Source organism: Ictalurus punctatus, chromosome 1 (assembly GCF_001660625.3).
Source record: "Ictalurus punctatus breed USDA103 chromosome 1, Coco_2.0, whole genome shotgun sequence".
Lineage (NCBI taxonomy): Eukaryota > Metazoa > Chordata > Actinopteri > Siluriformes > Ictaluridae > Ictalurus > Ictalurus punctatus.
Window position 1 is genome coordinate 26,709,943 of NC_030416.2, and position 27,578 is coordinate 26,737,520.

A 27,578-nucleotide genomic window follows, 5' to 3' on the forward strand; every position below is an offset into this window, starting at 1 on the left:
GTGTGCCCCATCCTAATTTATATTTTTCCAAAATTCCCCAAAAGTCCTGGACTTCTTTTGATAGCTCATTGGTCTTAATGATGTTGACTGTTTAGTTATGTTCTCTAACAAACTTGGGGGTCTTCCAGGAGCAAGAGTATTGAGAACACATGACTCTTTCACTGCACACTAAAATAATTATGTGACTTCTGATTGTAGCTACTTAATCCAAAACTGATTCAGGGCTTTAACAGGTAGCAATATTTACAGATTTTGTAGTAAATAATTTTGCAAACTATATTTATTTTTTCCACTTATTTGTAGGCTATATGGACTATTTTTTGTATATCCATGACATATAACTTTAATGATGTTCAGTTCTGGGTTGTAACATTTGAAAAATATAGGGAAAAGTTCAAGGGAGTGAATTTTTATGCAAGAAATTGTATATTTTATGAGGAGGTTCAGAAGTCATCTGACATCTGACATCAATATCCACTGGTTGCATTTGTCCCATGCTAGAGCATGCTACCCAGCATGGCATGGAAATTTTATATGACCTCCGTCAGGCCAGATTAAGAGTGTCCAAACATGTGCATGCAAAATCATCCATGATATAAGCCCCCTAAAACTATTGCACTGCCTACACTCCAAAAGAGAGGAAATACACTGTGGTGTGAGATTGCTTTTAGTCTTCAAAGCTCTCCCTTCAGAGACTGACTACTACCCTCCATGACCCAAACATCTAGCTGGCAAATGAGGAATAATAATGAATAAATTACAGATCACCAAAGATAAGAGCAGATAGATACTGAAAGTCACCCATACTATTCCTAATGTTGTTTAAAATAAATAAATAAATAAATACATTTATTCCTTTTTTCCTACCTTCATAAATGCATAAGTAAATACATAGTAAACTATAAATAGTAAACGCTCACATAATTCAGCTTTGAATTTGAAAATCCAATCCAAAATATAATTTGGTGAAACAACATAAGATATTTTTGTATTTGGTTTAAAGGACCTTGAAATATTAAAGGATCGTGTTAAAAGACATTTAAAGAACCTTAAATTAAAAAAAATTACTGCTCTTGTGTATTGAATAACGACTGAATGAGAACATTGTTAACAGAAAAGATTAACAATCATTTTCTCACTCTTTATATTTAACAAAAAATTATATTCTTGGTGCAACATCTTCAAGTTGTTTAGTAGTTTTTCCAAACCTATAAAACATATGTTCATTTATAACACTTTTATTCATTAACTGTTGATTGTTGTGCAAATTGATATTAAAGATTTCTCAAATACATCTGTTATACATATACATCTGTGGTTTATATTAATTATATTACATCATATTCACTGAATTTTACATGGTCAGTGAGTTTGCCGTACTTAGAACATGGAAATGTGGACTGAAATATTTTTATACTTATGTATGCAGAAATAAAAGATTTAACAACACAATAGGTCCTGACTTGTCCTGGTTATGTCATGAGTGCCATTTCAGTAAAATCCAATAATGAAATATTGATCAGTATGTTTTATTATTTACTTTTGCTCTGAAAATGTGACATCAGCTAGTGCGGCTATAGGCCCTCCCAGGAAAATAAAAAATAATCAGTGTTTGTAAAGGTAGTGGTAGTAATTGTACATTCACTCTGATTGGGACAAATTCCTCCTCAGCTTTGGCCTGGGTGTAAACAAAACTTATTGCTGCTAACTGTTATGGAGCTCATTGAATACGTACAATAACAGATATTAGCATATGATTGAGGAGACCAGCCTATTATGTTTATATACTGTATATGAAAGGTACGGCTTATGTGAGTGAAATAATAAAGGATCTCATCTCTTGTTACAGCAGTGAAAAACATAACCTCATAGAGCACTTTATTTTTCATAGCACTCTTGTTTTTCTCTTATCACATGCAGTATATTGTGGAATATGAATGATTACATAAACATATATTGTACCATGAGTAATTGTATCCAGGCCATGAAGTGCATTTCAAAGCTGTGTATGATAAGAATTGAGATGTGACTCTCCAGTATATCCAGCTTAATGAATTCTTATAATCCATTCAAAGGCGTAGTGCTTTGGTTTCATAAAGATATCGTTTTTGTTGTTGTTGTTGACTGACAATACAGAAAAATACATATCACTAATACTCAGTGTTGTAACCCAAACTACGTCAGTGCTGAAAATCATGATGGATGTGGTGACAGTGTTGTATTGGATCACAGTGTAGCAGTCCACCTAAACCTGAAAGTCTGACCTGAAAGTATTTAGATTAGGGTTAGGGTTAGGGGTGTGTGTGTGTGGAGGGGGGTATAAATCAATGGTAAATCAACACTGCTGCTAAAGTAAGATGAAAACGAATAATTTGTAACCTCTTGGAGCATAGCGTCTGTACCTCCTGGAAAATATAATTTCAGTAAGAGCAAACTGAAGTAACACACATTAGTGTCATAGAAACCACTGGTAGAGAAGTAATATTGCATCATTATCTCCTCAGCTGCTAGGTTCTAACTTTTATTTGATTTATATTTCAACTTTTATTTGATAGATATTTTAGATTAGACAGCTACAGTTGGAGACTATATATATATATATATATATATATATATATATATATATATATATATATATATATATATATATATATATACAGTAATTCACAAAAGTGAGTACACCCCTCACATTTTTGTAAATATTTGATTATATCTTTTCATGTGACAACACTGAAGAAATGACACTTTGATACAATGTAAAGTAGTGAGTGTACAGCTTGTATAACAGTGTAAATTTGCTGTCCCCTCAAAATAACTCAACACACAGCCATTAATGTCTAAACCACCGGCAACAAAAGTGAGTACACCCCTAAGTGAAAATGTCCAATTTTTCCCCCAAAGTGTCAATATTTTGTGTGGCCACCATTATTTTCCAGCACTGCCTTAACCCTCTTGGGCATGGAGTTCACCAGAGCTTCACAGGTTGCCACTGGAGTCCTCTTCCACTTCCACATGACATCACGGAGCTGGTGGATGTTAGAGACCTCGTGTTCCTCCACCTTCCGTTTGAGGATGCCGCACAGATGCTCAATAGGGTTTAGGTCTGGAGACATGCCTGGCCAGTCCATCACCTTCACCCTCAGCTTCTTTAGCAAGGCAGTGGTCGTCTTAGAGTTGTGTTTGGGGTCGGTATCACGCTGGAATACTGCATACTGATCATGCTCTGTTTCAGTATGTCACAGTACATGTTGGCATTCATGGTTCCCTCAATAAACTGTAGCTCCAAAGTGCCGGCAACACTCATGCAGCCCCAGACCATGACACTCCCACCACCATGCTTGACTGTAGACAAGACACACTTGTCTTTGCATTCCTCACCTTTTTGCCACCACACACGCTTGACACCATCTGAACCAAATAAGTTTATCTTGGTCTCATCAGACCACAGGACATGGTTCCAGTAATCCATGTCCTTAGTCTGCTTGTCTTCAGCAAACTGTTTGCGGGTTTTCTTGTGCATCATCTTTAGAAGAGGCTTCCTTCTGGGAAGACAGCCATGCAGACCAATTTGATGCAGTGTGCAGTGTATGGTCTGAGCACTGACAGGCTGACCCCCCACCCCTTCAACATCTGCAGCAATGCTGGCAGCACTCATACGTCTATTTCCCAAACACAACCTCTGGACATGACGCTGAGCATGTGCACTCAACTTCTTTGGTCGACCATGGTGAGGCCTGTTCTGAGTGGAACCTTTCCTGTTAAACCGCTGTATGGTCTTGGCTACCGTGCCATTTATTTCTTGTTATCAGAGGCGATTCTAGCGTCTCTTGGGGCCCTAGGCAAAAGTTCTCAGGAGGCCCCTTCAACCAGCGTTCATCACTATTACGTTATAAATAACCTGACACCATCCAAAAATGTATACAATCTAAACTTTTGTATTTATTTCAAATGTTCACATTAGTACAATTTTCAAACTATAAATACAAAGAACTAAATAAATAACTAAATAACTCCAGGTCAACAGACCATTAAAAATTGTAAATGAAAATGTATATATATATATATATATATATATATATATATATATATATATATATATATATATATATATATAAATAGAACAAAATATAAATATGTAGAATGATAAAACATTGCAGAACACTTAAAATAAAAATGGTATAAACATAGTACAATCTATATATAGTACAAACTATATATCCAAAAACTTATATTTTTACCCACTTTATAAGGCCAGTGCTCATTAACACCCTTTAAGCATTGATTCTACAAATAATGCTTTTGGGCCTTAGTTAGTGCAAATGCTACCACTATGTTCTCCATATCTAAATAAATTTATTGTTATACTTAAACAAACAATCATCATTATCTGATCCACTTACCACTGTCTTGCTTTCTTTTTTCCTCATTCTCTTTTTTTCTTTCTTTTTTCAATGAAGTCCTCCTCGATGGGAATGACATGGCATTATCTCCAAATGGAAAAACTCGGCACAGTAGTGAACCTTCCCAGAAGTGGCCGACCTCCCAAAATTCCTCCAAGAGCACAGCAACGACTCATCCAGCAAGTCACAAAAAAGCCAAGGACAACATCAAAGGACCTACAAGCCTCTCTTCATCAATAAAGGTCACTGTTCATGACTCCACTATCAGAAAGACACTGGGCAAAATTGACATCCAATCTAAGAGTGGTGAGTTGAAAACCACTGCTAAGCCAGAAGAACATTAAGGTTCATCTGAATTTTGCGAAAACACGTCTTGATGATCCTCAAACCATTTGGGAGAATGTTCTGTGGACTGATGAGTCGAAAGTGGAACAGTTTGGAAGACAGGGTTACCGTTACATCTGGAGTAAACCAAATACAGAATTTCACAAAAAGAACATCACACCTACGGTCAAGCATGGTGGAGGAAGTGTGATGGTGTGGGGATGCTTTGCTGCTTCAGGGCCTGGGCAACTTGCAATAATTGAGGGAAACATGAATTCTGTTCTCTACCAGAAATTCCTAAAGGAGAATGTCTGGTCTTCAGTCCGTAAATTGAAACTCAAGCACAACTGGATTATGCAGCAAGACAATGATCCAAAGCATAGGAGTAAGTCCTAGTCCTAGAAGTAAGTGAAAGACTGATCTCAGTCATCGGAAGTGTTTGGTTACAGTTATTGCTGCTAAAGGTGGCACAACCAGATTTTAAGTTTAAGGATGCTATTAGTTTTTCACATGGTTGATAGGTGATGGATAAAATTTTTGCTTTGATAAAATAAATAAATAAAAACTGTATTGTGTGTTTACTCAGGTTGCCTTTGTTTTATTTTGTATTTAAAACTATTTAGTATGAGATATACATAAAAACAGAAAAAATACTTTTTCACAACACTGTTTATGCATGTACATATAGTAAATAAAGTGATTCTGATTCTGATTTGTATTACTGAAGTTAATTTCCACATAATGATAATGGCAAGCCAACTGGTAGCTAATCATGAACACATACCATTCAAATCACTTAATCTTCACTTAAATCCTGAGTAAAACCATCGTAAAAGGAGAGAAATTATACTTGATTTAATGTAATTAAATCAAGTATAATTTAATGATTTAATGTAATACGTCAGAGAGAGTGTGACAGAAAGAAAAAGGAAGGAGAGAACAAGAGAACAAGGAGAGAATCAGAGAGGGATAGAAAGAGATATTATACACCAAAGAGTGAAAGAGACGCACAGGAGAGAGAGAGAGAGAGAGAGAGAGAGAGAGAGAGAGAGAAAGAGAGAGAGAGAGAGGCTTCATGGGAAGAGCAGATTCCTATAACTGCTACTTTTGGCTGTTCTAAAGGTCATCTACACCTGAATGCCATAGCTGTACCTGTTAGACAGAGAGAAAGAATAAGAGATGGAAAGATAACGAGGGGTCAACAAGGGTTAAGCATTGTATTACACAGAGGATGAAGAAGGATGCAAAGATAATGACTTACAATAAAGAAAAAACAAAGATTAGAAGTATAATAGCAGAACTCATTGCATCATTTCAATGAAAAAGCAATGCAATACATTTACTTGATTCAAATGTGTATATTATTGCCACAAAATGAGATCATCAATACAAATTTGTTTTTAATTCACTTACTTTTAGCACTAATTATGTTTATGTACTATACTATATTAAAGTATAAAACATGTACACATAAATTCATTCATCTTCAGAAAGTGCGTTGTTCTGGTCAGGGTTGTGGTGTATCCAGAGCATTTCCTGGTGACACTAGGTGCGAGGCAGGAGTACACCCTGAACAGGATGACAGTCCATTGCAAGGCATCATGCACACACACATAAAACACACACACACACACACATAAACACACACAAACACACACACACACACACACACACACACACACAGGGGCAATTTTTTAGAAATAGCCCATCTATCTCCGGCATGTTTTGAGGAGGTGAGAGGAAACCAGAGAACCTGGAGCAACCCTAGGGAAACCATGCAAACACAGGGAGAGCATAAGAATAGGGAGAGCCAGAGACTCTGCACAAACAGCAATCAGTGCTCAAGATCGAACTAGGGACCTTGGAGCTATGAGACAGCAATGCACCATAAGTAAACCCAATGCATAACTTACTTTCAGTGATAACAGATAACTGATATAATCGCAGGGCTTATGTCCAAGTGTTTTTGTTTTGACGCATAAGGGATACATGAGTCACTCATTGATACACAGATACTGATTTGTTTGTATCTCTCTTGTTTCCTGTATCTCTCTCGCTCTCTTTTTTTTTTTTTTTTTTACACATAAATTACACAGTACACATAAGTTTACACAGTACAATATATTAATATTCAAGTATGTATTTAGGTCAGCGTTACTCCAGTGTTTTTATCCCACTCGTTTAGTTGTTGTGAGACTGAGGCATGAATAAAAGGTGGAACAAGAATAACAACAGAGTTTGGATTGCATTTACAAAGTATGGCTGTTTAGAAGAAAACAAAAACTTAATTTAAACCACTGCATGGTGTATTAGTCAAGTATATGAGCTCTTCTGGGCTGAGGGTTACACACTGCTCAAATACTTAAATAGCATGCAGAGATTCTTCAAATGAAAAGAAACAACTTTGAAATCATGTTACATGGTTCTTTAAAAATAGCAGCGTATAACACAGAGCATAGCATTTCCCCTAGAAGCTGGCTATAAATTTAGCAAATGATTTTCGAACCATGTTAATATAAAGTACCGGTGGAACTTAACTGTCCTGCCTTCAGTAAAACAGATGCCAAAGAATATCTTTTCGATGACTTTATTCATTGATTAGCTCACTAATAGTTTCGCATTTACTGCTCCAGAGGATTTCAAATGAAGTGTGAGGATACATGAGATTCTATGAAGCATCTTAAGTTCAGAATTATGTGCTAAAGTTACATCAAAAAAATAATGACCAACAATAGTATTGATGTCAGTTTAAAAGCAATTACTAGGCTAGAAGAGTGAATCTCAGTTATTAATGCTTAATATCAGATGGGGTAATGAAAAGACACATCTAGTCTACGTGATTGAGCTGTGATATAGGAACATTATAAATGCTTAATGTGAACTAGACTTGTACAAAAACAACAAACAAACAATGCAAAACTCGGTCATACACTTATCTTGGCATAAACATTATCCCACTAAAAGGACTAACCTTTTGACATCTTCTTCAGAAACGTCTTCAGGAAACAGCTTAACTTTTTCAAAACAATGATTCAATAACCTAGATATGAAGCACAAAGTTTTAATATTTTCTGCTTTATACTGGTCAGGGTGGTTGTGGTGGATCTGGAGCCAATCAGGAACACAGGGCACGAGGCGGAGACACACCCTGAATGGGAGAATCAATCCCTAGTAAGGGACACACTCGTTCACACCTAGGGGCAATTTAGTGTAGGCAATCTGTCCACCAGCATGTTTTTAATGAGGGGGAGTAAACCGGAGAACACAGGAAGAAGATCATAAGGAGCACCAAAAGTCCACACAGACATTAACCCAAACTCAGTATCTAACCCTGGAGTTGTGTGTTCATCTAATGAGATTATGGCATAATTTTTTGCTAGTAAACAATAGTTATGATATAGTTATCAATAATCAGTAGTTATCAATAAACAATTAAAAATCATGTTAAGCTGTTTCCTTATTATGGGTTTATATGAAGAAGAAAACAGTTAACATCAAAATGATTGTGCATGTGAGTGACTTGTTGCGTGATCATTTCTTTTACATTAAGCCATGTTAACTTTTTTTTACGATTAGCATTAGCATTAGAATGCGAATCCTCCTTAAATCAATTGCTATAATCATATTTAATTTAAGTAGCCTGAGTTTACAATCTGTGTCTCATGCACCATCTTTGTCTACAAACTAGTTTATATGTGTATAGTAAACTAAAACTGCTATGTTCAAAAATAAGTTTTTCATGCAGGAAGCAAGCATGAGTCTTAAATGAGTAATTCATTTTCATCTAAGTCCATCACATGTTGTTTGATAAGTACTTATTCTGTCATTTATATTGTAAAAACATGATAGATGAGACAAGAAAGTAAACAAAAAATGATCAGTGTAGTCTGCACACATCCTGATGAAAAACAGACGGCTTTTAGGTGTAGTCTATATGAACTGCTTTAATATATTGGAAAATCAGGTTAAACCTGGAAGTTGTGTGGTGGTGTTTCAATACCAGAATCTCAAAGACTACTTTGACATCAGTTTCATGATTCTAGTTTATATTTGAGAAAATACTGCAATATATGAAGATTGTGATTTTGTGTTTTTTGATACAAGGAACACTGATTTAAGATGGCATGGTTCAACATACTATATGGTATTATACACTTATAATGAGTTACAAAACAAAAAATCCACTTAGGATTTTAGGAACACTTCAAGGGAATAAGGATCGTTTGAATTGATGCTTATGATTCTGACAACGGGTCATTGTGCTAGAGGGTGTACTTAGTTCAGAATTCAGGCACAAAGCATTACAGCCATTTCCAAACAGGCAAGACGTCTAAAAAGAAACATACAATTGTAATAAAAACGCCCCCCCCCCCCCCCCCCCAACCCCCCCCAGTCAAATGCAAACATAATGGGTCTCCCTCAGGCAGATGATATTTCAAAGAAGATATTGCTATGTATCAAGTCAAACCATTAAAATCATTAATTTGGTTAATTAAAAAAAAAGTGCAAGGACACTACAGTATAAAATACATGCTGTTGAGACAGCAACTCCCCATTACTTATTAGAAAGAAACACACTGGTGGACAGGTGGAACAGCCACATACTGCTTTTCTACTGTAAATACAAAAATGGAACCTTGTAGCGATGTGCTACCACACTTCAAAACTTTTTTTGTTGCTTTTCCTTTATATATATTCTTTGCTTATTAAATAGCAATTATAAATGTTCCTGGCATGCCAGCATGTTTTTAATGCTCTTCTCTGCAATGCAAGTTTTTTTTAAAATTTCATTCTTGGTCTGGGAAGGCATTAAACATAATTCCAAAGAAAGGAAGATAATATATTCATTAGTACCCAAGGCATTACAGCAAGTAAATGTATCCATTTCCACTGTAAGAGTAAAAAGGAAAATATCGATTGTTGTAATGACTTTAGTATGTAATGTCTCTATTAAACCTTGCAAATTCACTGATTTCTTCTGGTGGCTCAGTTATAGTTCTACACTCTCGATTTCCAGGTCCTCTAAGGTAGTGTCTGATTGGGAAATCATCACCAGTTTGTCTTTATTTGAGTATTGTCTGATCATGTCATGGTCAGGTTCACTGGAGACATCTTCCTCCTGGACAAGGGGATTTTTTGAAACGTGCCCTTTAGACAAAAGCTCAGAAGAACTTCCATGACTAAAACTTGTCATATCAGTGGACTCAAAAGACTCCCCTCCAAGACCCTCGAGTTTGATATAACCCCCACTGCTTGGGCCTTCCAGTCGAGGACAGCTACGTCGCCTGGTTCGATCCATGTGCCGGTTCACAGGGGTGGACGGGCAGATTCCCAAGTCAATGGACCTGGAGTAGTCTGATAGGGCACTTAAGGACAGGTGAGAGCCTGTCACTTTAGGGCCAGGGGATGCAGGAAGGAGTTGCACCCGTGAGCCTTGAAGAGAGAGGTGTGGCATCTCTTGCAGGCTGTTGCTACCCTTATAAACTTCCACTGAGTTCTGGGAAATAATGGTTCGAGTTTGAGGAGTCTTCACTTTGGCTTTCCTGATGCTCCCTGATGCCACTAGAGACTCCAAGCAGTGATGAATAGCATCCGAATCCAGACATTCACTTGTGGTCTCCCCAGATTTATCCGAACCCCTTCTGTTTCCTGCTGTCCTGTGGTTGAGCCTGATCAATGGTAGTGTGAAAGCATTGACTGAGGAGGTCACAATTGTTTTGGTCTCCCATTGCTTCGCCTCTGGTGACTGATCCCTGCAAATGCTATACACTGTGTCTGTGATGGCAAGACTATCCAAAGGTAAGTCTTCCAGTTTGCCAATAGATGAGTTTCTGGATGACGGCCTGCTATCCTGGTCCTGTTTGAAAGATCCTGAAGATGGCCATGAGCCCTTTGCTAGCATAGCAGCATTGTATACAGAGCTTGGATTGCCTTCTACCCCCTTTGATTGCATATAGTTCACAAATCCATTAAGTGAAGCATTGTCCTTGGATCGCAAACTGTGAATATCAATAACCGTTGAATAAATGTCCCTAAGGTTAATGATTTTTGTCTTTTTGTCCCTGTTTTCGTGCAGGACTGCATTAGCGCAAATGAACAGGAAGATACCAATGCCCATTATCAATGGTCCAAACACTTTTAGTTTGTCTGAATGTAAGTGTCTGTTTAAAAACTCAGCAAAGACACCCAATTTTGGCGATTCCTCAGTTGTGCCATTAGTAGAATTAGAGCTTTTAACATCTTTATCCAGCTGATAAATAACCTTACCACTTGTCGTCCAGTTCACTGCTTTGGGTCCTCCTCTGTCATTGGTAAAGGCTGGTTTCTGTAAGCCTTTAACTGTGAGGAGTCCTGGGTAAAGCGGACTTCCTTTAGGCCAGTAGCCTAGTACAGCCAAGGCAATCCCAACAAGCAACACAATAATGCCCAGTGCAGCAATCAGCCCAGAGACCGAACAGAGCTTCAGTTTGCCCTTCACCACCACCACCTCATTCTTTCTCTTCTTCTTGGCTTTTCTCTTGCGCTTGTTCTCTGCCCGGTTTTTGGCACGGAGGGAATCTTGGCGTCTTGCTGAGATTCTCAAGAGGCCTCCAGTAGCAATCATAATGAGGCCCGAACTGGTGATCACCTAATCATCCTGTGTTTGACAGAAAGACAGTGAAAGAATCAGACTGACAGTAATCAGTATTCAGATATATACATATATATCAGAAATATACAGTATATTATAGTAAATCCACAAGATTAATCTGACAGATTTTAAATAACTTAAACACAATCGTCACACAGAAGCAGATGACCAAAAGTATGTGCACACCTGACCATCACACCCATATGTGGGTCTTCCCCAAACTTTCCAACTACAAAGTTGGAAGCACACAATTGTATAGGAAGCCTTTGTACGCTGTAGCATAAAGAATTCCCTTCACCAAACATATTCCAGTATGACCATGAAGACATGGTTTGCCAAGGTTGGTGTGGAAGAACTGGAGTGGTAAATGGTCTGCACTTATATAGCACTTTTATCCACCCATTCACCCATTCACACAAACACTCACACACCAATGGTAGCAGAGCTGCCATGCAAGGTGCTAACTTGCCGTCGGGAGCAACTTGGGGTTCACCGTCTTGCCCAAGGACACTTCGGCATGTGGAGTGGCCAGGAATCGAACCGCCAACCCTACGATTAGTGGACAACCCTCTCTACCACCTGAGCCACAGCCACCTTCACAGAGCCCTGCCATCAAACTCAGTGATCACTTTTGAGATGAACTGGAACACTGAACAGACTGTTGACCACTGACTTTTGAATGCTGACCTCACTAATGCTCTTGGGGCTGAATGGATAAATCCCCACAGCCATGCTCCAAAATCTAGTGGTAAGTCTTCCCAGAAAAGTGGAGATTATTTTAACAGCAAAGGGGGACTAAATCCGGAATGGGAAGTTCAAAAAGTATATTTGTGTGTGTGTGTGTATGTGTGTGTGTGTGTGTGTGTGTGTATGTGTGTGTGTGTGTGAAGGTCAGGTGTCCACAAACCTTTGGACATATATTGTGTATATGGCAACCCCTAACTCCCCTGACAAAGAAGAACTGTTTCAGTCAATCATTAAAATACAATAATATTAATTATCAAAACATAACCAAAGCAGTCATTTGTACACATAATGTAGACACTTGCAAATATTTATATCTAGGGGGTTAACTGCAGGGTAACACAGAGGACAAGCAATTATAAAGCAAGTAAAATTTTATATCACATCATGGCATAATAATAACAACAACAACAACAACAACAATAATAATAATACAGATTCATACTGCTTTACAGAAATGCTTTTAGTCCTTTAGGCAAGGTCATTGTTAACTCATGTTTGCATGCAATTTGATTATTAAAGGCATGTGTTCATTTTGCTAGCTTAAAGGCTTTACTGTATCATATATCTCTGAATGATATTAAATTGTGAGAAATCCATATCATCTTCTGTAACTGCTTTTTCCTGGTAAGGGTCATGGTGGATCTGTAGCCTGTGCCGGGAACATTAAGCACAAGGCAGGAATACACCCGGAATGAGATCCCAGTCCATCGCAGGGCACCATGCATACACATGTTCACATACACATTAACATTCAGAGGCAATTTGCTTTAGCAAATACACATCTGAAATCCATATACATTAAACTGTTCCAACATTGTTAGCAATGTAAGACATAGGGCTCCCAATTTACAAACCATTTTAACTTATGGTTATATTTAGAATGCATATAGCCACCACACACCCTCACACCCCCACACACACATACATATATCATCAATCCCCTATAAAAACATATACAGCAAAAGAGGCACAGAATCAGGATAAAGTAAACAGCATATCTGTGCAAAGCAGCTGCATATAAATAATCTAAAGAGTAAATAATGATTTACAGCATATGTTACTGTGTAACAGTGTCGAATCAGTGCTAGTAGTGGTGGTGGTGGTGGGGGGGGGGTGCGCTTTGTGCATGTATACATGATCTCACTACTTTAGATTAATGATATATCAAAGGGCATGCTAGCTGAGCAGATTAGAAGAGATCTGTTCATTTAGTGTGTGAATGTGATGTCTAAAAGCATAGAAGCATTGTCACTGTGAACCTGTGTGTGCAGTGTAGTGACATGGTGTCTTATGCATACCTGGAGAGTGTGCCAGATTAGCAGCTGTGTGTGGGAGCCCAGGAGAGCATTTATACTCTGCCACCCAGACAGATGTGTCTGTACACATGATGTAATGCACAAGCACAAACTACCGAGACACAAAAGTGATGGCCTTCTCTGTGCCCTTCAGAAAACGGATGAATTATATGAAATGTTCTAATATGGTTTCTGGGAATATTTTGCTTTAGGAGAGGTAATTCTTCACATGCAGTCGGAATTCTGCTGGGTGCTAAATTTACGTGCTAAATAATATCAAAACCTATATTTATTATCAACATGCAACAAGTGCAAAAAATAAGGCATAAGATTGCAGCTATATAAAGTCATGTGAAAAAATAAGTATACCCCATGGAAATTGAAGGGTTTTCTTTTGTTGACATATTTGGACAAGCAAACATTTTATTTTCTTTGAAACAGTGCCTATTAATAAAGTTGATACACTCTATCAAACGATACATAAAATTGTTTTCACAATTTAAATTGACAAAAAAAAAACAGATCAGTCACATGGAAAAAGTAAGTACACATCTACATTTATCACACCTTCAAATCCATAAAATTAGAATCAGGTGTTCGAGATTGGGTACCAGTGATCAGGTCCTGCTTAGGGAGTGCAGGTGGAACCTGTCTTATTTATACCCCTCTCACATCTAGTGTCTGGGGTTCCCTTGGCTATTGAGGTGTATGGTGTCATTATTCCAAGATCTAAAGAGTAACGCCTACAGATAAAAGGTTGAGGATGCCTATGAGTCTGGCAAGGCTAAATATCTCCAAATTATTTGAAGTACATCATTCCACTGTAAGGAAAATCATCTACAAGTGGCACAGATTTCAAATGACTGGCGATTTGTCCAGGACTGGCTGTCCCAGCAAATTCAGCCAGAGAGCAGATTGTCTGAGGCAAAAAGAAGTCTCCAAGCACCAAAAAATTTCATCACAGGATCTGCTAGTAAGTCTTACATCTAAGGGTGTCAAAGTGCATGCTTCTACAATCAGAAAGAAATTGAAGAAAAGATTGCCTTTGCTGTCTAAAAAGAACATTAAAGCAAGACTACAGTTTGCTAATGAGCATATAGGCAAAAGACCAGGCCTTTTGTTATTATGTTCTCTGGACAGGTGAATCAAAGATAGAGTTGTTTTTCCACAGTCACAGCTGACCAAACTTAGTTTTTCACCTCATATCAACTGTGAAGCACGGTGGTGGAAATGTTATGGCTTGAGGTTGCTTCACTGCCTCAGTGTTTGAAGATAATATCAGGCCATCTGTCCAAAATTTGAAGTTGAACTGAAAGTGCACCTTTCAACAGGATAACGATCCTAAGCACACTAGCAAATCCACCAAGTAATGGCTGAAAAAGAAGAAATGGAGGGTTATGGAATGGCCTAGTCAAAGCCTGGATTTGAATCCAATTGAAATGTTGTGAGGGATTTGAAACGGCCAGTACATGCAAGAAAACCCTCAAACATCTTGCAACTGAAAGAATATTGCATGAAAGAGTGGTCAAAAATTCCAGCAAGCCTGGTGGAAAATTATGCAAAACGCCTACAAGAAGTTATTTCTGGTAAAGGGGACAATATTAGCTTCTGAGGCTAACAGTGTACTTACTTTTTCCACAGAAGAATATCACATCTATTGATATTTTTGTTGAATAAATGATTGAAAAAGCTTTTTTCCTTGTGTTTTTTTCAGGTATACTGTATCAACTTTATTAATAGGCACTGTTTCAAATATGATCAAATGTTTGCTTGTCGAAAATATATGTCAAAAAAGGCAACAATTTCCATGGGGTGTACTTGTTTCTTCTCATGACTGTATGTTAAAAACACCTGCAAAGTTCACAATGCTCACATCAAACATCAGAACTGGAAAAAATCTGGAATATAATCTCAGTAACTTTAACTGTTGCATGTTTGTTGGTGCAGGAAGTGCTGGTTTGAATATTTCAGAAACTGCTGCTCTCCAGGGATTTTCACACACAACAGTCTCTAGAGTTTACACTGAACAGTGTGAAACACAAAAAACATCCAGTGAGCAGCAAATCTGTGGGCGGAAACGCCTTGTTAAGAGATGTGCCAGAAAGTTTACAGTAACCCATATAACCACTTTTTACAACTGTGGAGAGCAGAAAAGGATCGCACAACATGCTGAACATTGTGGTGGACGTTCTACAGCAGCTCAAGATTGCACTGGGTTCCACTCCTGTTAGCCCAGAACAGGAATCTGAGGCTACAGTGGGCACAGGCTCACCCAAACTGTACAGTAGAAAAAATGGAAAAAGGGCAATGTATATATCCATCCATCTTCTATACTGCTTATCCGTTCTTCAAGGTCACGTGGAAAAATGGAGCCTATCCCAGGAAGCATCGGGCACAAGGCATGGTACACCCTCAACAGGGTGCCAATCCATACACCCATACACTTTGGACATGCCAATCAGCCTACCATGCATGTCTTTGGACTGGGGGAGGAAACCGGAGTACCCGGAGGAAACCCCCGCAGCACGGGGAGAACATGCAAACTCCACACACAGGGCCACGGTGGGAATCGAACCCCCGACCCTCTAGGTGTGAGGTGAACGTGCTAAATGCTAAGCCTCACAAATGTATATATATATGCTGCTGTGATACCTAATCAAATCAACTCCAGTTTCACCTTTAAAAAAGTTCTTCTTGTTTTGCCTTTTTAGGTCTTCAGTCATGTGTGAGTACTCTAGAATGTATTGTTTATATTTGCTAATTCTTTGTCTTTATCATAATTTTCATGGACATTTTACTGATTCAATTAATTATATGATGTTCTCTGTATACAACCCCTGGCAAAAGGTATGTTTCACAAAGCCAGAATGTTCAGATATTAAACAAAAATTGTTTTGTGTCATCTCTGTGATTTGTTTATTTGCTACAAAGTAAAAAAAAAAAAAAAGCCGGGTGAACAGCCTCCAAGTGTGGTGATTCCATAATTTTTTGCCAGGGGTTGTAATGTCATGTCAACATTTCAAACTGAAAGATTTCAAACAAAATTTAAAAATACCACTGCACCAGTGAATTTTGAATGTCACATCCCCTGTTGTGCCACTCCACCCATGCTAGAGCATACACATTCATTTCTTCTGACTATGAAAATAGCATCTGGGTACAAGTGGGAAAGAGCCGGCTTATACCCATACAAATGAGCAATTAACTCATTTTAGCAGCAAATAACGTTTGCACCAGCATAAAAATAGACCCGGTAAAATGAAAACAAGGCCACCAATACACAAAAAACAACCAAATAGGCAGTGTTACAACCGCTTATGGGAATGATTACATGCTTAAAAGAGAATGCATTTCAGATTGATCAAACAAGAAGCTGACAAAAGTCTGCAAACATGGAATCTTGGCCTCTCTAAGAGGAACCATGTAGAGGAATAGAGCTTTGTACTGGCTCTCTAGGAACTTCTTACTACAGATTGTTCCATAAACCAAGTAATGGCACATCAGATACATCCAACCTGCCTCTGCTCATTTATCACCGCTAGCCTGAAGTCAACAAGTCAAACTCTGAGGATCTACATCAGTAATCTGTGACTGAGCAAGCACAGAGATGTAGATGTCTAAATTACTCAAAATAACACCACACACAGCCCTTTAATATGTGCATAATAACCCAGTGGGAAAAGGTGCTATTTTATTAATGTGGACTTTGTTGATTAATGAGTAATGAACATAGTTAATATGAAAAGGCAAAAAGGTGTCTGTATTTTAAGCACATTAAATATAAAATACATTAAGAGTATTAGCTTGGTATAGTGGACATTACAATGTACAAATCTATTGCTAGGTGACCTTTATTTTAGCGCCCATACAGCATTAACAACAGGTTTAGCAGTTGTTAGTTATTTTTAAAAAATGCTATATTGTTTTGCTAATTACTTCTGTTGGTTTTGCTAAAATGACTCGTCCTCTGGCATGCGTTTTCCATGTCTGCATAAGGAAATATATACAGGATAAAATATGCCTTAGCATTAATTCCAAGACAGATACCTCATGAGTGTGCAGGGTTTGTATCATTTACATTTATAGCAGTTGGCAAGCAACCTTATCCAAAGACGATTGACAGACTTGCTTTATAATTTCCTTCATAAACATATCCTCATGCTAGTACAAGTAGGTCAGGGGTTAAGGAATACAATTAATCTGTACTATATTTTATTGCACACCTATATTTAACAAAGTTTTTATTTTATTTTAGAAACCTATGTTGTGTTTTCAATTGTTTGATATCCATGTGAGCAGAGTATTTTTGTGAATTTTTTAAACAAAAGATCACAAGCTTAAACAATAAAGACAATTTTTCACAGTCTTTGCTCATATTTAATAAGGGTGCCAATATTAGTGGAGGGCACTGTGTAGACAGTATAAGATTGGAGTACTGAGGTCTTACGGTGATTTCATTCCATGTTGTTGTGGTGGCATAGTAGTGCTGTCATTAACTCTGACATGAATGCTCCCTATTCCATGTTCTTGCTGTGGCCATGGATCACAACTGAGTTTAATGACAGAAAATGCTTTATCTTTTAGCTAAGTGTTCTTATTATTTCCTTGGGATTTTAGAAATTGAGTATTTCTGTGCAAAGAATCTGTCGACAGAGACAAAACAACAGCAACAAAACAAATCCCTAATTAAAAATAACAAATATAACGAATCCCTAATTTCTAATCTTGGTAGAGTGGTTATATCAGTTTTATTCTAATATAATTGGAAATATTCAAATATTCTAATGTGAAATATACAAATATATCACACTCAGTTTAAATTCTCATCTGAAACACACAGAGGCTAGATAAATGAGCTTTTCTATACAACATCTGGTTGACAAACAGATGGCTGAAAAGATACCTGGAGATGCAGCTAATGATAACAGACAGCTTGGATCACACAATGGCTCAGTGGAGCAATTTCTTCTCTCTCTGATTTCCTAAACTATCAGAGTAAACGCAACAAGACTGGGAAGTGAGACACTGATTAGATATGTTTTGGAATATTCTCAGTTTAGTAGAGACCTGTTTTCACATAGATATATAAAGTTACGTATAAATATTTGCATACCTCTCGGAGAAAATGAAGACAAAGACATTTTAAACCAGCTCTCAAGCCAATTGAAAACCTACAGGAGATTCTGCTGCTCTCTACCACCGTCATCAAAATCCTTTAGAAGAATGGTGCTCATCCCTTCAGGCACACTGAAGCTGTTCTGGTGACTAATAATGCCCCAAAACCTTCCTAACGCCCTTCATGATGGTTATTCCTTTATTTTGTCACCCAACTGTAATTGTTATACTGCACACTTTTCTATTCAAATCAGCACTGTTTTTTTGTTGAATTTGCCTTGTATGTTTTCTATGGTTGTCTTTTTATAGACTTCAATGTATTCATGAAGCTAAAAAAAATAAAATAATTCCTGCAGGGTTAGATTGGAAAAATTTGCAATCAGTATACACAGAACTACATTTTCTTTCAACGTGTACTGATAAATATTGAGAAATATAGACTGCAAAATGATCTGCTATTTCTGTATGCACCAGCAAGTGTAGTTGTGTTTTGATGGTAGAGTGTTCTACAGAAGACCAATATACTGACTTCGCTTTCCACAAACGTGGAAATCATACCTGAGGTAGCAGGACGACACGCAGAGACACTAGTACAATTGCTCCCTTCTGGGAATATAGTGGCCATTTTTCTTAATTTGTGGTGATGAATCTAATGCCACAGTGCAGTGGTCATTGAGATCCTTTTCCCAACAGTGGTGGAAAACTACAAATACAAAGGCCAACATTACATAAATTTGTCTTCTGTTAGATCCAAATATGGTCATTTGAAGAACATAGTGTACCATGTCTTTTGGGTACTCCCCAGCATTTTTCCATTACAGCTCAGATTTGGAGAGGGAGAAAGAGAGAGAGAGAGAGAGAGAGAGAGAGAGAGAGAGAGAGACTAGGAGAGAGAATATCCCTCAAAACCACCTGGGGTTGATCTCCTGGGCAGGGCTGATAGATTGCTTTGTACTGGAGGAATTATAGCATAGTTTTATTCCTCACAATGCATCACTTCTATGATTCACAATCCAGCAAACGGGAGATGTGGAAAGTGGTGCTTAAAGGCATGCATGACATCAGATATATCTTTTTATAGTCTTGACAGAAAACTGTTAGTGGCTTTAAAGATAAAATCAAGCAACGGCAACAGTTAGTAATGTTCTAACAGTCAGGTTTTGCAAAAAACAAAACAAAACAACATATACAGTGAATAGACCACCATGTCTTTCTGAATGGATAAAGCAACACATGGAATTACTCAGGTCAAAGTGAGCTGTTAATATACTGTATTTCTTTAAATACCAAGTGTCACGTAAATCACATAACGGAGGTTAGGCCGGATGCAATTGCAGTTAAGAGCTTTAATGAAGATTATAATATCCAGAGGGCAACGCAAAAGACATAAACAAAGACAAGGAGTGGTCAAGCGATAAGGCAGAAATCAAGGTCAAAGTAAACAAAGTCCAATACCAGGCTAACAAATACTAGATTAAGACTTGGTAGATCAACTGAGCATAATACTTTGCAAAGACACTGTCTATGAGAGTCACTTTTATGTGTGCTGTGATTGAGAGTGTAATTGGGAACAGGTGTCTCTGATTAGTCCTCAGGAGAAGGTGACCTGTCTGTGTGTAGTTTTGGGAGGTGTACTCAATAGCCATGTTTTTAGTTTGGAAATGGAAATGGAGTCATGAGTTTGCCATGACATGGCACCAAGCAGTCATGATTATATCAGGTTCTTTCCTGTTTCTTTCAAACTTTCCAGATTTTCTATATTCAGTTTTCTGGCTAGTTTTTTTTTTTTTTTTAAAGTCACTAACACTATCATGAAAAGGAAAATCATGAAATGTGCCATCAGAGATGCTAGAGAAGATGCGTTACTGCAAAAAACAAACAAACAAACGTCTAAAAGAATATGGACAGAACCGTGGAGTCTTGACTCTTTTATATTATGTTCATAAAAGAATAACCATACTCTTTCCAGAATGCTTTTTGTAATTTTAAATGTAATACTTTTCCAGACCTCAGCATGAGCTGTGTTATACAGTACCAGTGTCACAACATTACTACAACTCATCCAAGACATTTAATTTGAGTAACAGTAACAGTTGAAACCTGTCCCTCTCTCACTGACTAACCAAACAGTGTAGTATCAGGGAATAGATCCGCTGCTGCTAACACACCTGCGTCTTCAGCTCCTGAAGTTGCATACGTATTTACCCGCATGCAGTGAAACCCCTTATGTAACTGTTGTTGTTGTTTTGTTTTGTTTTTAAATATAAAATACATGGTTACATTGTAAAAAAATTTAGATTGCTAATGAAAATTTGCATATCTGGAAAACATTATTTTGGTCCAGAAAATTACATTATGCCCCCTTGTAGAGCAATAGAGACTGGCTCTTTTTCAAAACTTAAAATTTTAAGTGATTTTAATTTAAAGCACAGATTCAAAATTCTCTGGGTCGTATTATAACCTTTATTAGGCAATGTAGTGCTGTGCCATATCGTATTGTCCATGATATACCAGTACAATTCCTCCCAGCGATCAGAATTTGTCATTCCACGATATTGACGATATAGTTGACGACGTGTTTACGAGCTGCAATGTGGGCATCTCACACGTACAACGAGAACAAGCATGTTGAAAGCCAGAGTTCCAACCCTAGACGAGGAATAACAGTTAATCCCCCAAAAAGGAGCTTACTATGCAATGCACGGCTCTCAAGACTTTTTCACTGTATGCAAAAAAGATAGTCTTGAATGTTACTATTTTCATATCGAAATTTATATCATTACCGCAAAACATGCCATGAAATATTGTGATATAGTTTTAAATCTATATCGCCCATCCTTATAGGCCAGTCCTGGCCCATGGGCCATATGTTTCTCACCCCTGGGCTATATCCTCCTTACCTTAAAGCAAACAGCAGAGAATAAGTGTAAATAAGGTGATGAAAAGTGTCTGAGAGGGTGAAACATGAATTCCCAGTGGTCCCTGACGTCAGTGGAAGAGATTTATAGGTCAGAGGATGGGCCATGCACAGCATGAATCTGAACCATATACATTTGACGTTAAAGATGAGCAGGCAGCAGAGCGGTGAGAAAATCTAATGAAGTGTTTACCTAAATGCATGAGAAAAGATAAAAATGATAGAGCAGGAGCAGCTAAAGTTATGCTGTTAATAACCCTGAAATGGCTATAGCAATTACAGTCCACCAAATCTATTAAGGCAGAATGAAAACATTCCCAAGTGGCACATTATAGCTAATAATAATGGAGGAAAACATGAGTGAGGCTGAGATACAACACAAAACAAAGAGGATGTGATATCAGCCCTAACTTTCAGCACTCATTTACATTAGGAAAAGTGTATGAGTAACGTGTCATCTAGAAAAGGGAAATATACACCTCTAAAGCACACCAGTGAGCAGCCGTGACCATTCTGTATGTCCAGACATTTTTTTAATCAAAATTTTTGGATTGGCAGAAACAAATAAAAAACAACCTTAATATTCCACTCCCTCCACTTATGTATATTCTAATAACAAGGCAGCTCCATATGGTCCAGTGATAAGCTTATATAGAGTTTAATGAGCAGTGAAATATGCCCCAGTGAAGAACACAATCATTAAACTAACAATTACCCTGATTGTACCTGTTCTAAACACAGAATCTCCACACTCAGCTCCCACAAGGACGATGCAGCATCTAGCTAACTTTCCCCACCAACTCAGACGGTGAATGTTATAGTCTTATGATGCATTTTATTACAGTGAGTCATTAGCCATGAACAAGAGTGTGTCCTTGAGTTGTCAAAGTGTGAACGTTTACTTTGATATGCAGTCAGCATGGATGAATAATTAAGGAAATTAAACTATCATCTACTGAAATGGTAAAGTACAAATTTTCGCTCAACCCCCTGAATAAACCACAAGGAGCTACATTACTTCATGCGACATGGAATAAAGGATATAGCATCATTCTAGCTGTAAGAGACACAATAGAGGCGATGGCAGATTCGTTTATTGGTTTATTCATCCAAGCTGACAGCTATATAAGTAAATCTTCACACTCCTTATGGCCCCTATTATAATAAATGAAGTGATATACATTCGGAGAACAAATTCGATTCTATTCTATATTATTTGTAAAGCAATTTTAACAGCATATTGTTACAAAGAAGCTAGAGTCTAGAATGAGCAATATGAGCCTAATGAGCAAGCCAAAAGGACACTGCCAAGGAGATGGCATGAGATAGAAACCTATAGAGAAATTGGACTCGAAACAGAAATCTATCCTCCTATGGAAGACACCGATTAATGAGATTTTGATATTGAGCTCCTGCTGAATTGTCATAGTGAGGAATGTCACACAGTACAGATTGTGATGAATATATACATATCAGATACCACTGGCACTGTACATGTTTAATAATAAATGTTAAATGGTCCCTTTTGGGGAAACTTTGAAAGGTTCTATGTACAGACAAGCAACTAATAAAAGACAAACTTGTGGCTCTGCTATGCTGTGGCATTTTGCTGGCATGATTTAGGTCCACCTGTCCCCTTAGAGGAAAGAGTGACTGCAAATCAATATAAAGTTCTTATGAGTGATTTTGGAGTGGCATCTTAGAAATGTTTTGGAAGAATGGCCTTCATTGCTCCAATACAATTCCAGAGACTTAAAGAAAATATTCCAAGGTGCATCTATGGTCTTCTGGTGGTGTTCCAGCAGAAGTTTTTATTTTAATTAGTCACTGTCTATAACAACATGTTTCCCATTAGAAAGGAGTGTCAAGAAGAAGCCCTGTAGGAAGATAAGAACCTGTTACTATCCAAATAAATCTTGAAGAACCAATGTTTCTTAAATAGTGCAAAAAATTATGAGTACAGGTCTCAGTATAAGCATAAGCCAGGTTTAGGATCAAATTTCAACTGTGATCTATAGTAACTCAAATAAACTCTTTACAACTGTACTGAGCAGAAAAGCATCTCAGAACGCAAAACACATCAGACCTTGAGGTGGATGAGCTACAAAGGCAGAAGACCACATCAGGTTCTAATCCTGTCAGCCAAGAACAAGAATCTGAGCCTATCACAGGCTCAGATTCACATAAATTGGACAGATGAAGACTGGAAAAGACCAGGATTTTTTTTCTTCTAATCTTCAGCTATACAGTTTGAGTGAAAATCCCAGGAAATCAGCAGTTTCTGAAATACTCAAACCAACAACCATGGTTAAAGTCACAGAGATCACACTTTTTCTTCACTCTGATGTTTGATGTGAGCATTAACTGAAGCTCTAAACTGTATCTGCATGATTGTATGGATTGTGCTGCTGCCACATGATTGGCATGATATTGGATAACTGCATAAAAGAGCAGGTTTATTAAAGTGGATGGTGAATGTGTGTGTAGTGTGTGTATATATACATACATGCATATATATGTGTGTATATACAGTGTGTATGTGTGTATATATATATATTATTGCTGTGGAAAAGTATTTGATTTTGTCTGTTTTTGTGTATATTTGATACTAAATAGTTTTAGATCTTCAAACGTAATACAATATAAAACAAAGGCAACCTGATTTAACACACAATACATTTTTTATTATTATTATTTTTTATTGAAGCAAAAAATACCTATCACCCCCATGAAAAACGAATTTAGCCTCCTTTAGCAGCAATAACTGCAACCAAATGCTTCCGATAACAGGAGATCAGTCTTTCACTTACTTCTAGGACTAGGACTTACTCCTATGCTTTGGATCATTGTCTTGCTTTATAATCCAGTTGCACTTGAGTTTCAGCTTACAAACTGAAGACCGGATATTCTCCTTTAGGAATTTCTGGTAGAGAGCAGAATTCATGTTTCCCTCAATTATTGCAAGTTGCCCAGACCCTGAAGCAGCAAAGCATCCCCACACCATCACACTCCCTCCACCATGCTTGACTGTAGGTATGATGTGCTTTTTATAGAATTCTGTGGATTGATGAGTCAAAAGGGGAACTGTTTGGAAGACAGCGGACCTGTTACATCTGATGTAAACCAAACACAGAATTCCACAAAAAGAACATCATACCTACTGTTCAATCACGTTCTTCCTTATCATTTCTGGAATTTCTTTCAACTTTGGCATAGTGTGTTACTGGGTAAGACCTTTTAACCAACTACATGCTGTTGAAAAGTTCTATTTAAGTGTTGATGTGATTGAACAGGGTTTACAGTAATCAGGCCTAGTTGTGTCTAGTCCAGCGGAACCCCATTATGAATGCAGTTTCATAGATGTATAGGGAATTAGTAACTACGGGGGAAAATACATTTCTCACAGGACCAGTTGGTACTGGATAACTTTTTTGCTTCAATAAATAACATTACCATTTATAAAATGTTTTTCACGCAACTCAGGTTGCCTTTGTTTTATTTTAGATTTTGTTTTAATTTCTGAAACTATTTAGTATGATTATATATATATATATATATATATATATATATATATATATATATATATATATATATATATATATATAAGCTTTAGTTTTAGCTAGTTGATTGATAAACTATTCTACTTTTCTGTCAAGACTACACTCATAATAATCAAACGTCTGGCAGAGAAATGGTTAATGGATAGTGAAACATGGGAGTGATACAGTACATTGTGGAGCATAAAAGCATGCTATAATTCTTCCAGCACAAAACAATCCATCAGCTCTGCTCAAAAGATCAACCTCAGGTGGTTACAGGGATCAGCTACGGCTGCCAAAAATGATCTCTCTCACTGTTCATTTTTTTCCCCTTGAATTTTTCACGTTAAAAATGTCTAAGGCATGCATTTTACAGAATGACAGATAGAAAGAAATGTACCACTTCTATTTTCAGTAAGATATAGTTATCAGATCTCGGTTTCTGATATGTAGTCAATACTGACATCCTCTTAATAACTGAGCTGAATGTCTGTAAGCGTCTCTTGCCAGCTCATATGAAACATCACAGATGCAGTGATTCTTGCTTTAAGACAGAATATATCCTGTCTTCATGTGCATGACTTGTGCTGTGTCAGTCAACACAGTAAGTATTCACAGGATACAACACGTCAGCGGAATAAATCGGAAAAACATCAGCTCTAATCATGTATCGATTCAATGTTTCAGGTTAGCATCAGCTCTGATACAGATATATAGATACATATTCACTAGGTTCTATGCTGTAATTGTTTGATACTTTTATCAGGAAAGGGTAAAGAGATTCTGTTCCAAGATAGTTTTCATAACACTCCTGATGGAACAGCACACATCCCTCCTTTGTGGCTCACATTTCTTTTAAAAAATATCTATGTACAGTAATAGATGGTCAGATCAGATGATCATTGTTTACAATGTTCTGATAGACTCTGATCTGACTGATGAAAAAAAAAAAGTCCTGTGAGGTCCTTGCTTCTCTCCACCATTTAGTGAACTGTATCTGTGGCTCCTTGAGCCTTGACAAAGCCCCCGAGTGCACAACACAATTACAGCAGTGCATGTACTCATGCACTGAAGATGACCATGATCCGGCTGCTGTGGACTGACGCGACTGGATCGCACATGAATATACAGAAATGATGGATGATAATAAAATTCCATGACCCATGCATATGGGAAAAAAACCCCCAGATAATTAGCTATGTCTATAAAGTCAATGAGAATGTGCTTTGCTGCTACAGATGAAGCTACTTACGTACACCGTCCCTCTGCATTTACTCTGCACTGGTGGAACTACAGTACACCAATACTGTATGCAGAAGGAGAAATGATGATGTATTTATTGATAATTCAGACTCTTCTACACATTGGTTATTGTGCTTTATCTTTTATAGATCAGCCTGATATTTTCACAGCCAGCCCATGAAAGCAGTTTGTAATTCAAATCAATGGTTTTGAGAGGAAATGTGGAGGCAGTGGTCAGAGCATGGTCTCAACAACTGTAGGAATTGTGTGTGTGTGTGTGTGTGTGTGTGTGTGTGTGTGTGTGTGTGTGTGTGTAAGCGTATGATCGATCAGAGCTCACTATTCTGGTGTTTACGTGCACATTTACAGTGATGTATGGAACCCTAGCTTAAATCGGAGTGGCTCCTTGTGGTCCTAAAAAACAGCACCACTATGGATGGAGAATAGTGGAAATGTTAAAAATACAGATAATTGTGCTCCTGCGTCGTGACTGTGTCCATAAAAAGGCAACACGGGTGGAAGGGAGGACAATAAGATGAGTATGTGAGAAATAAATGCAGTATAGTCATTTATACAGCAACGTTACTTACCGAGTGAGAAATGTGCATCGGTGTCATATCCGAATTCAGGCGATGATCAACAAAAGTTTCTGTCCACCGAGAGAATCATTTTGCGCAGTGAGGAAAAACCGGGGAACCCGCGCGTAATTCCGCATGAACAGGGAAACTGCTCGGCTCCATGCTCTTATTACCTACAGCAGCAAATCCATTCATTCTTCTCCTCTCCCTCTTTCCCTGTGCTTGCCTCTATCTGTCTATCCGTCCATCAGTCCGTCAGCACGGCGCTGCGCCCAGTCCGGAATGGAGAGTTCACAGCCAGGCGGGGTTGCCAGATTGGAGTCAGTGTTTCTCAGTGATTCTCACTCCACTTACGGTTTAAAACCCGGACAGTCCTTCACTCGGCTATACACCAGCCCCAACTGCAACTTACAACTCCCATCAAGCAGCCAAAGGCTAATTTTCCCAGTGCAGTGAGATTCTACACAGGGCAGTTCATAAGGAAACAGCAACACTGCTCTCATGATGGCGGGATGCTGATGTTGCGCGGATTCGCGGCTGTTGTTGCTATGATACCGCCGTATCAGGAGAGAGAGAGAGAGAGAGAGAGAGAGAGAGAGAGAGAGAGAGAGAGAGAGAGAGAGAGAGAGAGAGAGAGAGAGACACTGATTAATACAGTCAGCTTTTAGAAAAGGCCAGCAGGTATTTTACACATAAAAGCACCAGGGAAGTACTTTGGGTAATGGAAGAACAAAGCCAGGGCTGGACTTAGTGAGATGGGGCCCCTGGGCTTGAGTCAGTTTCGGGCTCT

At 37.9% G+C, this 27,578-nt stretch overlaps 1 protein-coding gene across 1 annotated transcript; it reads right to left on the bottom strand.

The window, feature by feature from the left end:
• Nucleotides 1-9,124: 9,124 nt before the first annotated feature.
• Nucleotides 9,125-27,312, bottom strand: tmem200ca (transmembrane protein 200C, genome duplicate a). Its single transcript, XM_017489466.3, has 2 exons — nt 26,801-27,312; nt 9,125-11,361 (listed from the first exon to the last, which is right to left on the bottom strand). The coding sequence occupies exon 2, from the start codon at nt 11,326-11,328 to the stop codon at nt 9,715-9,717; it is 1,614 nt and encodes a 537-aa protein (XP_017344955.1). The 5' UTR covers nt 11,329-11,361; nt 26,801-27,312; the 3' UTR covers nt 9,125-9,714.
• Between the last annotated feature and the right edge of the window lie 266 nt (nt 27,313-27,578).

Bases quoted from the DNA above. Each gene is read 5' to 3' on its own strand.
- tmem200ca (XM_017489466.3), bottom strand. From the start codon at position 11,328: ATGATTGCTACTGGAGGCCTCTTGAGAATCTCAGCAAGACGCCAAGAT.